The 13384-nt window shown below is 32.5% G+C and overlaps 1 protein-coding gene across 1 annotated transcript in view; it reads left to right on the top strand.

The window, feature by feature from the left end:
• LOC106110527 (repetitive proline-rich cell wall protein 1) overlaps nt 1–4771 on the top strand; it is a 5618-nt gene extending 847 nt beyond the window's left edge. Inside the window, exon 2 of the mRNA XM_013292384.1 lies at nt 3445–4771. Coding sequence (XP_013147838.1) covers nt 3445–4566 — 1122 coding nt within the window. The 3' untranslated portion in view covers nt 4567–4771. The remainder of the gene's footprint in view (nt 1–3444) is intronic.
• Nucleotides 4772–13384: the final 8613 nt, after the last annotated feature.

The following is a 13384-nucleotide window of genomic DNA, read 5'->3' as shown; positions in this document are numbered from 1 at the left end:
TAGATAGTATCTTAATTTTTTAATTTCTACTTCGCATGAAGATAAATTTAAAAATGATAGGTTTTTACTTGCATGTTTATGGCTACTATGCTAGTATTCATTTAAGAGATATGACAAATGAAATTATTTTTTTTATGATAGCTTTTGTTTTATTATATTTTGGATTTTTTGTTTTGTTTATTTGCTCTAATCTGTAAGAACATGTGTCTGTTCCCTATGCTAAACGGGTGGACATCATAAGAAAATTTTTATTTCGAAATTTAAATGAAATTTTAAGGATGTTTTTCGTTTTATTGCTCTTGTTCTTACACTTTACGCGTTATGTTGAGATAGTCTTTACAAATATGCTAAATCCATACTAATATAAAAAGGAAAGATTTGTATTTTTGTTCTGTCTGTTAATGTCACGCGGGCCAAGTCGCGAGCACCACCTAGCGGTTAATAAATAATAAACCAATCAATAGACTGTTTGAATAAGTATGTATTCTAAAAGATAATCTTCTTAAGCAATAGATCAACGGTTTACATGTTGCAATAGCTTGCAGTTAAATTTACATAACTGCATACAACTCAATATATTGTGACACGAAATGTCTGTGTTTGAATATATTGTATTCTCACTTATGTAAGTTTGTTTGATTACTTTTGCTGTAGCACATTTAATTAATATTCAATATGTATAGATTTGACACAGTTCTAAGATATTAGGTTAGATAATACACAAATATTTATTCATCATCTCCTTATCCTACTCCTGTAAGGGCGCAACAGGTTTTTGTCCTCCACAAAACTCTATCATACGTCATCTCAGTCACTCCCTTTTTGATCATGTCACCTTTCACACTATCTATCTCTTTCTAGGTCTCTCTCTACCGATGTACCCTTCCATATTCATAACTAACGTGTTATAGACAAAAGTTTATTATTACAATTCTTTCTGAGTTAAATATTTAAATGTCAAATTAATAATTTAAGCAATGTAACTGACAATTTAGTGATTAAACCTCGATAAAACTGTCTAAAGGTATCACAAAATTATGAATGTCTTATACAGCTTATAATCTTATCATACTAATATTATAAATGCGAAAGTTTAGATGGATGGATGTTTGTCAGAGTTTGCAGCCCAAACGACTGATCGGATCTTGATGAAATTTGGCATAGATGTAGAGGATAGTCTGGAAGAACACATAGGCGAGTAGCCTACTTAGTAACTTTTGTTTTTTTTTAATTCCACGCGGACGGAGTCGCGGGCGAAAGGTCGTTTAAAAATATTGCTAAAATGTTTAGACAGATTGTTAAGTGACGAAATTCACAAATGCATGGTAACATAAGTTTTGTCATATATCGTCAATCTGTCTCGATTAAGTGACAACTCACGTTCGCAGCTTAGATCTAGAATGAGTTTCACTTTCACTTAACTAATACATTTTCCACACATATGGGTAAGTGTAAACACGTTACATGAATATAAACAACTATTGTTAACATCTATTGCGGAAATCTTTTGATATAATAAATTTTAAAAGATTAACATAAAAGAAACTTTAGAAATTATCTCGTTGGTAATTACATTATTTTTGTAGTTTAAAGTCAACAACGATAATAAAATGTAGAGAATCGATATGATTATTTTTAGAATATTTACAACACTAGCTTTCGTATATGTCTTAGTCCGCGTGAAATAAAAAATAAATAAAAGTAGCTTATGTGTTCTTTTAGACTAATCTCTACATCTATGATAAATTACTTAGAGAAACGTTGAGCAGTTTAGGCTACAAATTCAAACAAACATCCATCCATCAATATAAACTTTCGCATTAATAATAGTAAAATATAAGATTTACTTTGTTCTTAAATTGGGATATTTCTATCAAGTAAAATACAAAGTTTGTCATTAACAGACCAGGTTAGGGATCTTTTTTAGGACTACTTGTGATAAGGTATTCGTAACTTCATCGACAAAATTTGTATTTGATTTGTCGGTATACTTTACGCCTGTTTTACGCAGCATAAATTTAATACCTGGTTGTTTTAGCAGCCAGATACGATAGTGCAATAGTGCGACGATTTAATTTCTTGCACTGCAAGAAATGTAGTTGAAGTGTAATTTTAATTTTTTTTTTCTTCTCTTTATTACTAGGATTACTTACTAACACTAGGCAATAAGCTTTCTTACTAACAAAATATGACATTTTCTTGAAATAAAGAATTATTATTATTATTAATACTAAATAGATTCATTAAGAATATTTTCTCGCATATTTTTGTAACAGTCCTCGGATGGAACTTTTATTTTTAAAATCTATCATTGAAAAGGTTTTATATTAATGCATGTTTTTGTAATTTCATCATAATCGAGTAGTTTTATTTGTTTATGAAAGTTTCCCATACCTCGTATTCACTTTTCTTCGTAACTCGGTGTATTTGTGCGAAACAAAAGGTTAATTTTGTAACTCGCTTGTGCAATTTACAATTTGTTCCGTTACTTTAGTTCCGTTATGATGTTTTGTATTCATTAACTACAAGATCGATTTATGAAAAGTTTATTTTAGTCAAAAATATTAATTGGAGCTTTTTTTTAATGTAATATAAGGTGGCAAACGAGCAAGCGGCCACCTGAATCCAACGAAATGGAGAAGACGCACATAAAGAGGACATTTTCCCTTCCTATTGGTCTCCTCCACCGTCGAATCCACTTTTCCTTACCATCCTTTACTCTTAAAAAAAGGGTGGAAAGGGAAAGAAACTAAAATTGGGCCTTCGGCACTACACTCATAACACGAAACGCAGAATTATTTTATTCGCATTGGTTGATTAGAAAAAGATTATAAAATAACAATAATGGAGAAATAATAAAATTTGTTTTAAATTTAACAATTAAAAACATATTTAATAACAATAAGAATTGCACACGTAATTTAGGTCGTGTTTTTGTAGGTCGAAATTTAAAAATTCTCACGCGTTTGCATAATTGTTAATTTCTTTTTAAATGTACAACACTAACAATAAGAAAGTGGGAAACAGTTGTGTAATGCTTTGAACAATAAATGCGAGTCATTACGCGTAAAACATGGGCTAGTGATTCGAGCTTATTCCATATTGATCTCGGAAGCTTACGCGTTAGAAAGTTCCGTAATAATGTTCCTTTTATAAATATTAAAGCTTTTACTGTAATAAATCTTATTTCAACATACTTCCTATTTTTTACTTCAAAATTTGGTCGTAGTTGAATTTTTGATCTGAGATATAAACACATTTCACAACAGGAAAAGATTCTTGTGTCACTGACTACTAAAATATAAAACAAATTAATTAATTATAATAATTATTAAGTAAGAAACTAGATAATACTAATGTTGATGTGTAACGTTCAATAATAATTAATTATTCATAATTACTTTTAAATGTTTAGATAATAATGAACATTCTCTTTGTCCTCAGGTTGTTCTGGTGGCCTCACTGGCCGTGGTTGCGTTTGCCAGCGAGGAGAAAGGCACGAAACAAGCAGCAGCTGAAGAGAAGAAGCAAGAAAAGAGAGGAATCTACGACACCGGATCCTACGGCGGCTACAGTGATGGCGGTCACGGGTTCGGAGGCAGTAGTGAGGGTCAGAGCTACGGCGGTGGCCATGAGGGATACAGTTTCGGAGGACAGGAGGGCGGCTACGGAGGCCACGGAGGCGAGGAATTCGGAGGAGTGTCCGGAGACTCATGGAAACCCATCTCAAGTGACGAAGGCCATGGACACCATGAGCATGTTAAAACCGTCGAAGTAATCAAGAAGGTTCCCGTCCCTTACACTGTGGAGAAACATGTCCCTTACACCGTGGAAAAGAAAGTCCCTTACGAAGTCAAAGTACCCGTACCACAACCCTACACCGTTGAAAAGAAAGTACCCTACACAGTCAAGGAGTACGTTAAATACCCAGTCTACGTGCCTGAACCTTACACAGTTGAAAAGAAGGTACCATATGAAGTGAAGGTCCCAGTCGACAAACCCTTCGAAGTCAAGGTGAAAGTGCCAACTCCTTACACCGTTGAGAAGAAAGTGCCCTATGAAGTGAAAGTACCCGTTCCTCAGCCCTACACTGTTGAGAAGAAGGTGCCAGTTCCAGTTAAATACGAAGTCAAAGTACCCCAACCATACGAAGTGGTGAAAAAGGTACCTTATGAAGTGAAGGTCCCAGTCGACAAGCCATACCACGTATACGTGCCCAAACCTTACCCAGTGACTGTCGAAAAGCCTTATCCGGTCACCGTTCACAAGCCAGTACCATACGAAGTCAAGGTCCCAGTCGACAAGCCTTATAAGGTGGAAGTTGAGAAACCCTACCCAGTACATATCAAGGTGCCAGTACCGAAGCCTTATGATGTATATAAGAAGATCCCCTACACAGTCGAGAAGGAGGTTCCTTATGAGGTGAAGGTACCGATCGACAAACCTTACCCCGTGTACAAAGATGTGCCAGTACCTCTAGTGAAGGAGGTTCCTTACCCAGTTAAGGTTCATTATCCAATTTACTTCAAGAAGGAGCAAGAGCACGGTCACCACGGCTGGCACTAAGCTGCTGTACTCTAATATCTCACCCAGTACCTTATAGGTTAAGTTGAAATTGTGATTGTTTAGAATTTTCTAGTGTACATATGTATCGTTGTTAAGATCTTGGTGCTCGCTCACGTTCGTATGGTTGTGATTGAAGATGATTTTTTTTATTGAGAATGTTGAAAGATCTGTTGTTATTTAGCTTTTTTTATGCTTTGTTTATTATGTATGAATTTGGTCGGTGACGAGTATTCAAGATGAGGCTGATCAATTAATAAAATATATTGAAATGTTCCTGTTTGTTTTTTTCTACTTTACAGATTACTATAAATTAAAATGATAAGATAAAATTAAAATATCTATTACATTTAATTTTCCTAATATCAGCAAACTTTTTGCATATCATCACAAAAAAGGCTGGTCATCTGCATTAAAAAAGTATGCTAAATGTACTGATGTAACAATGACAAAGCATCATTTTATGTAACTGGATGATATTACAGAATTTAAAATGTTTTTACGAAATCAAGAATATATTAAAAATAAAAAAGCAACAATTACATAGAGTAATATCCCTTCTGTCTTGATTTATCAACTCTTTTAAGAGTTAAAATTATTTATTTATAGAAATTATAAAATTTGCAGATAAACCTAAACAAATATACATATAATATTATAAAAATCTTCGTATCATTCTGATGCAACTAATATTAACAATCCAAACAGCCTTCTGTTTACTTTTAAATAAATACATAAAACTCCAATATGAGTGTTTGTAGCAATAGTTAACTCCTATTTGTTACAATTTAAGCGGATGCTAATTTTTTCTTTAATGAGTGAAAAATTCCAAGCAAACGGAGTCGCGGGCTAAAGCTAGTTATAAATAACCACTTAAATTTTATTGCTAATTTTTCATTAATAATTTTGTTCGATTTCTTCTCGTTTACCAAATATCACTTGGATTGATATATGGATTCTCTTGGACCGGCAGTCATCGCCATTTTGGCGCATTCAGGTAGTCGCTCGCTCGTTTGCCACCTAATGTTATAAAAAAAATTCGTACAAATAACTCTTTCTACACATTCACTACAATAAATGCAGTATCGAACCTTCTATAGTCGAATGGCTTTATTGAAAATTCGAATATTGCAATATGACGCAATTTTAGAAGCATTTAGAACAATCAATCATTCTTCATACTAATATTATAAATGTGAAAGTTTGGATGGATGGATGGATGTTTGTTAGAGTTTGTAGCATAAACGGCTGAACGGATCTAGACGAAATTTGGCATAGATGTAAAGGGTAGTCTGGAAGACCACATAGGCTACTTTCTTTTGTTTTTATTAATACCACGCGGACGGAGTCGCGGACGGAAGCTACTAGTTTATTAAAAACCGACTAATTGTAAGTTTCTAACATGGAAAGTAAAATTGTAAAACAAGTAAATTTCATCACACTACAATATTTTTTATTGCTCTTAAACAAAAGATTGTAATAAAATATAATAACCGACCTACAAACGCTAAGTTACCGTTAAGTCATGGAAACTAGCCAATATATTTGATAGTGATTGCTTAATCTTTAATGTTGGTCGCAATTTACTAAGTATAATTGGTGCATAACACGATCTGATATGTATAAGTTCTGCACCGGTAGCTGCGCAACAGTTTCAAGGCAAATCTCATGTATTGTTTAGATTACGCTCCCTTGGTTTTTTTGTAACCCAGATTTATGATATACGGTTAATTTTAAATAACTTTTGACTGTTAGTGTGGCACCGAAATTGATTTTTGAGCCGAGACCGAAACCGAACTTTCGGATTTGCTCTGTATTTCGGACGAAACCGAAACTTATGTTCCATGTTTTTTCGTACAAACAAAACCTGTTAAATTCACGAACAATCCAGTTTCTGCATAACCGAAAGTTTCGGTTACATTTTGGCCGAAACTGTGCCAAAACCGAAATCGAAATACGGTCAACCACTACTGTTAGTAACCACAATGGTCTTAGCAAAATAATAATCCATCTCTTTTATTATTGTTGAAAAATTGAGATAGCAATTGTTTCTGTATAAGTGGAAATTCATGGTTATCATACTAATATTAATATTATAAATGCGAAAGTTTAGATAGATGGATGTTTGTTAGAGTTTGTAGCCTAAACGGCTGAACGGATTTCGGTGAAATTTGGTATAGACGTAGAGTTGTAGGGTAGTCTGGAAGAACACATAGCATATTCACTTTAGTTTATTTTTAATTCCACGCAGACGGAGTCGAAGGCGAAAGCTAGTTTTTCATCTATACTATTATAATAAAGCGTAAACACACACTTCTTTGTTGCCTAAGATGTCAGCAATTACAGCATATTTTTGAATAATTCTTCTTTTTAATAAAAAGCCCTAAAGCTACGTCACGCTTTAGGCTATATATTTTCACGCCATTAAACTTAGGGTAAATATTTTGTATAAAAACCCTAATTTGGGAAAGAGACCATAAGTTGCTGCCAACATCAAGAATGTAAGATTGCCGAGGTTTGTCATGTCATGTCATGTCATGTCATTTTGATATTTGCTATTGATAATTTGAAAAATGTAAACAATAAAATAAAATTCTCATAATTTCATGCGGATGAAGTCGCACGGGAACAGCTAGTATTTCATACGTGCAATGCAAGAGGGAATTTAAAATATGATTATGGAAATGAACTATAATGATATTATGTTAAAAATGTTATATTTTCAATTAGCAACAATCTACTAAAACAGTTATGTGTTTTATTTGAAATTTTGATGCATTTAATTTGTTTTGGTATATGTAATTTGCGTTAGAAATAACGTGACCCGGTTTCTAACCGAGTGTAGTTTAGTGACAATGAATTTGCTCGAATGTGAGTATATTTAATGTACATTGCTGCAATGTTGAATTTGATAGGGTGACAATGATTTTAATAAAAATATTGCAGACATTTTGAACGTGCAGTTTAAAGTTTTATTAAAAACTTTCGATTTAGATTTAAGAGTTATAATGATTTCTATGAACTCTTTTTAGACAAAAATATTTTGGCAAATTATTAGGGTTCTGTCTCCTGAACTAATTATAACAATTATCATATTAAGAATATGTTGCTACATTACAAAAAAAGATTGGACTTTATGTTTTGTATAAAACATTATATTTACTACTAACTCGCGATTTCATGCGCGTGAAATTAAAAAAAAGTATAGTCTATGTTTCTTACCGATAATGTAGCTTTTTTATGGGGAAATAATTTTTAAAATCGGCAAAGTAGTTTTTGAGTTATTTCAATACATACAAAAATACAAATCTTTCCTCTTTATAATATTATAGTATAGAATGAAAAATGGATTTTAGTGAGTCGGTTTTTTTGTATCATGTTGCGAAGATTTAAAATAAGATATCCTAATTTATTCATGAATTACTAAAGTTTCGCAACGTTAATGTTTAATTATTTGTTTTCCATAAACTTGTAGAAAGTTTGGTCAGCTTACAGTACTTTGTAACTGTAATGACTAGAAGTTTAATGAAATAGAGGTACGTATCTTGAATGACGTCAAGATTGTCTAATCACATAACTATAACCTCATTCGTGTATCGTTGGCGCATCTTTAACATATTAAATATAGAAGAGGGGCTATTACGAATATTTGCGTGTTACGAGAACATGTTGTAGTCATTGTGAAAATTTGTATAAACTTTTTGGTGTACTTTACCTACAAATGTAATACAAATTTTGTCGAAAAAGTTTTCATTAATAATTGTAATAATCCCTGTGTTGATTTTAGTACACGTCGTGATAGGTTAAATTATGAGAATATCATAACACATGATTCCTACTATACATACGTTTATCGTGTGTTTGCAAATCTATACTATTATAATAAAGCGTAAACACACACTTCTTTGTTGCCCAAGATGTCAGCAATTACAGCACATTTTTGAATAATTCTTTCTTTAATCAAAAGCTCTACACTTACGTCACGCTTTAGGCTATATATTTTCACGCTTCCAAACTTAGGGGATAAATAAATTGGAAAAAATCCTCATGTGGGAAAGATCATAAACTACAAACTGCCAACATCAAAGAAGCAAGGTAACCATCATTTTTCATCATGTCATGTAATTTTGACATTTGCAATTTGACAAATGTAAGTAATAAAATAAAATTTTCATAATTTCATGGGGATGAAACGGCACGGGAACAACTAGTTACTTATGAAGAGGTTAACGACTGCTTCACTGGCGCCCTCTGCATATTGTTGGAGTCAACTCAAAGTAGATATAAATAGAATAATTCTTTGAGTAGTTTAAAACTTAACATGGATTCACTTGTATTTTGTGAAAATATATTTTTTTTAAATCACTATACTTTGCAGTCTTCTCGGTTAATTAACAAGAAATTTCATGAGTATTTCAGTGTAGGTTACTTAACCGCATCTTGAATACGTTTGAATAGGCTAAGTTACAACTTAAGTTAAAGTTACTTTTACTGTCTAGTGAAGGGCAAAGACCCCACGTCCTTGCAGTTCCATTCACTTTGCCAACTTGAGTGTATGTGGTGGTATATGTGTATGAAATTAGGTCGGTTAAAGTGTTTAGTGCCAACTATGACATAATTTGAATTAAATAATAGGAAGAACGTAAGCGACCAATAAATTGTAAGATTAATGATAAAGCTTGCTGTACACGTTTTCAACGATGTAATTAACAAGATACGATATAATAAATGTGAATTTCTACAGTTAAAAACAAAAACAAAAGTTTATATTCCGGTGTTTTCAGACCTATATCTTTGTACATTGTTTATGTTTCGTTTGTTTCAGGCTTAAAAAAAATAATCGGGATATTACAAAAACTGTGAACATTGTATAGACAGCTTTATTGATAGTATCCACTTCCACGTATTACGCGAAAGTTGTGTAACTTGCTTCCATATTTGCACGATACATAAACATTTGCACGTGGAAGTGTGGGCGAGGAGACACTGACCTTTGGCTATTTTCACTAACAATTTGATATTTAATAGTCAACAATAATAGATACATATTTTAATTTTAATGTAGTAGATCTGGTATTGACTACTTAATTTTACGTTCCTCTTGGTGTATAACCTCTTTTTCATTAAAAATTTAAGTCCCTTTCTCTTTACCACCCTTTTCTTATAAGGAGAGGTTGAGAAGAGGAAGTGGATTTGACGGTGGAGGAGATGCGTAGGAAGGGGAAATATCCTCTTTATGTGCGTCTCCTCCGTCGTATAAGGGTAGGCAACGCATCTGCAATTGCGGATGTCCATGGGCAGCGGTCGCTCCGCCATTTTGGCGGTTTCAGGTGGTCGCTTGCTCGTTTGCCACCTTATGTTATATAAAAAAATATATATATATACTAATGTGAAAGTTTAGATGGATGGATGCTTGTAAGAGTTCGTAGACTAAACGGCTGAACGAATTTCGATAAAATTTGGTATAGATGTAGAGGATAGTAAGTAAGAACACATACTCACTTTCGTTTTTTAAATCCCACGCAGACGGAGTCGCGGGCGAAAGCTAGTACTGCATATTGTAATTACGAAAGTTTAAATGAATGGGTAGATCGATGTTACTATGTATCTCCGAAATAGCTTAACGAATCTCGATGAAATATGTCTTAGAATAAGATGGAAGGATTTCATAAGCTAGTTATTTTTTAATTCCATGAAAAAGGTTACTCTCCAAAATGTTTATATGAATATTTCTATCTCTGTCTCCCTAAAGGAGACATACAACATGTTTATGTTTATGTCAATAGGTTTAAAGATGTAATGATAGTTCATTAGTTTCTATTGCCGGATCCTTAAAATAGATAACACTAGTTTTCGCTCGCGACTTCGTCCGTATGGAATGGAAAAAAACAAAACTGAATAGCCTATGTGTTCTTCCAGACTATCTTCTACATCTATGCCGAATTTCATCGAAATCCATTCAGGCGTTTAGGCTACAAACTCTAACAAACATCCATCCATCCATCTTAACTTTCACATTTATAATATTAGTAAGATTATGTCTTTGTGTGTATCTGCAATGGAACCGCACTACTACATTAGATTTTTGGCGTTTCCCATAGGGCCGATCAGTCCAATGGGAAGAGAAATATCATTATATCCATCGATCAATGAGTCGATTGGCCGAACGGGAAACACCCTAAGATTTTTGTAATAAAATAAGTCGATTTCAAAAGACAGTCTAAGAATAGTTAACAGTGTAAATAGTAAGCATGCGTAATTGAGTTTTACGTTTTAATCAAGAGATATTCATAGAAAGTAAATTTAACATTTTAAATAAGGAATTTTGAATCATAAATATAAGTTAACAAGGTCTAATATATTAAAATTTTTCAAAGCCAAATTTTTTAGATGTTCAAATGATAATATGCCATGTTAATATTGGATTAGAGATCATTTTATTCCAACAGTTTTGTACATCCGTTTGCAAATGTACGCACGTGAAAAAAAAGTTTAATTGTTCGGAAAGAGCAACGGACAAAATTGGTCACAGAATTACATTTAATTTGTAGGTATTATGTGATCATGTAACTTTCTAAACAAAGCATTTGTTTTTTTCTTTTAAAACTTGTAAAAAGTTTCATTGGACGAAATTTTCTTACCGGCCAACTCCAATAAGATTAAAAGTATGTGGAAGGAGTACTAATTTTATTATTTAATTCATTTAGCTAGTACTAATTAAATTAAATCGAATATATTAAATTCAATAAAGAACATCAGTTTGTATTTGTGTGGAAATTATGAATATGTTAGGATTTTTATCTCTACAATAAGTCAATAGTAAGTTCGATAAAAATAACTTTATCCGGGATATATAAATCTTTTATCATCGATCCATTTGTAAAATATTGTAAAAAAGAAACATTATTAATATCTTTGTCGTGATTAAAGCCATGCATTATCTATGGTTTATCACGATTTAATTTGTCACTGGCCGGTTATAAATAATTTAAATCGATAAACTTGTTCTATTTTCAAACAGTTCCATTAACGTTCTTTCACTGCAGATTCCTCCAATTAAAAAAAAAAATTGTTGTACCGAATTATTTGAAAACGAATAAGGTATGCATTGGTAGGTGATGAATGTTTACGGTTATAGTTAGTTGGTTAGTATTATACTATACTGAGAGTAATATACAAAACAATTATTATTACCAACGAGCTGTCGCCCGCAAACTTCGTTAGCGGAAATTTGGATCAACCGTTACGCCATTTTGACAGCGCGGAATTAAAAAAGTAGTCTATAATATGTCTATCCATGTGTCTACCCTCCAGTGAAAGTCCCGTCGAAATCGTCCCAGCCGTTTCAGAGATTACCCGGAACAAACGCGGTCTGCGGACACAGACAATTTTTTTTAATGCGATTTTCGTTATCAGCAACGCATATACATCTTTCCGAATACTTGAATTTTTCTTTTGATATTACAGACACTCCTATTTTATTATATGTATAGATAGATATACCTAGACTATTTGCCATCAAATAAAACATTTCATTGTGCGGTTTGTTTTCTTATCGCTTGTATTAATCAGGTCGATTAGATTGCTCCGTTGGGGTGTATTGGGGTGGAATGGCCATTTAAGGGCGGAAATTCAAAGGGTCGGTGAAAATAAAAAGAATGCTTATCGTTCCTAAAACGTTCACCCCGAATCGAATCGCTCACCTGTAGAATGTTGTCAATTAAGTCATAGTTTGTTACTAAGATTTACAACATGTTGATTTTGTAACGATAAAGGAAATTGAATTCAAATTAGTTTAAATAACGCTAACAACTATTTAACAAAATAACTACATCATACATAATAAAGCCTGTTTTCTCTGTGTTAATAAATTCTCTTGAGTTGTCAGAACTCATTTTGACAGAATAAGAGTGTTTAACTTATTTTATTAAAGTATAAACCAGTGCTTAACTATTACTTAGAGTAGTTTAATTACTATTTAAAGACTCCTTAAGTACCATTAAATTATTAGACAGTAGAGGGCTTCAAATGTTTGCATAATTAAAGTTTAAAATTGTTTGCAATAAATTTAATTACGTTTAATTCCATAAAAACATTAACGGTGTTAATCCTACCAATTGGGTAAACACATTTCATTGAATGTTTACATTCCACGTATGCTTGCTTAATTAAATTGAGGTGACAGGAATTGTACCCACATTATGATATGACCTGCCCCCTGTCCCCTTGTCCCCACATTATGACCTGCTCCTATTGCCAGGTTATAAAGAGCGGTGTTAAAGATAATACACACCTGTTAAGAACACAGACTTACTAATTCTATAGAAGTGACCAATTAATCTATCTATACTATTTTAATAAAGGGTAAAGACACGCTTCTTTGTTGCCTAAGATGTCAGCAATTACAGCAAATTTTTGAATAATTCTCTTTTTAATAAAAAGCCCTACACTTACGACACGCTTTAGGCTATATGTTTATGAAGGGACTATAAACTACAAACTGCCAACATTAAGAAAGAAAGATTAATAATAACCTTTTTTTCATATAGCCTTTATTGTTGAACCGACAAAGTTAATAGTTTGTAATTTTGTTTGTAATTGTAAATCTTATAAATGTATCTTAACATATGTTTGGATTTAGATTTATTGCATAGAATTCCAAAATAACGCCGTGTCTATTCGTTATTAAAGATCTATGTAACTGTCGGTAACATTCCAGTATATTTGTGACATTGGAAGAAATTTTATTTAGATAAACATCAACTCATTCCCATTACATTTGGAATTGCGTAACTATGTTATTGTCACTTTATTAAGGAAT

This window comes from Papilio polytes, unplaced genomic scaffold, assembly GCF_000836215.1.
Source record: "Papilio polytes unplaced genomic scaffold, Ppol_1.0 DF824225.1, whole genome shotgun sequence".
Classification (NCBI taxonomy): domain Eukaryota; kingdom Metazoa; phylum Arthropoda; class Insecta; order Lepidoptera; family Papilionidae; genus Papilio; species Papilio polytes.
This window is presented reverse-complemented; position numbering and strand designations above follow the sequence as displayed.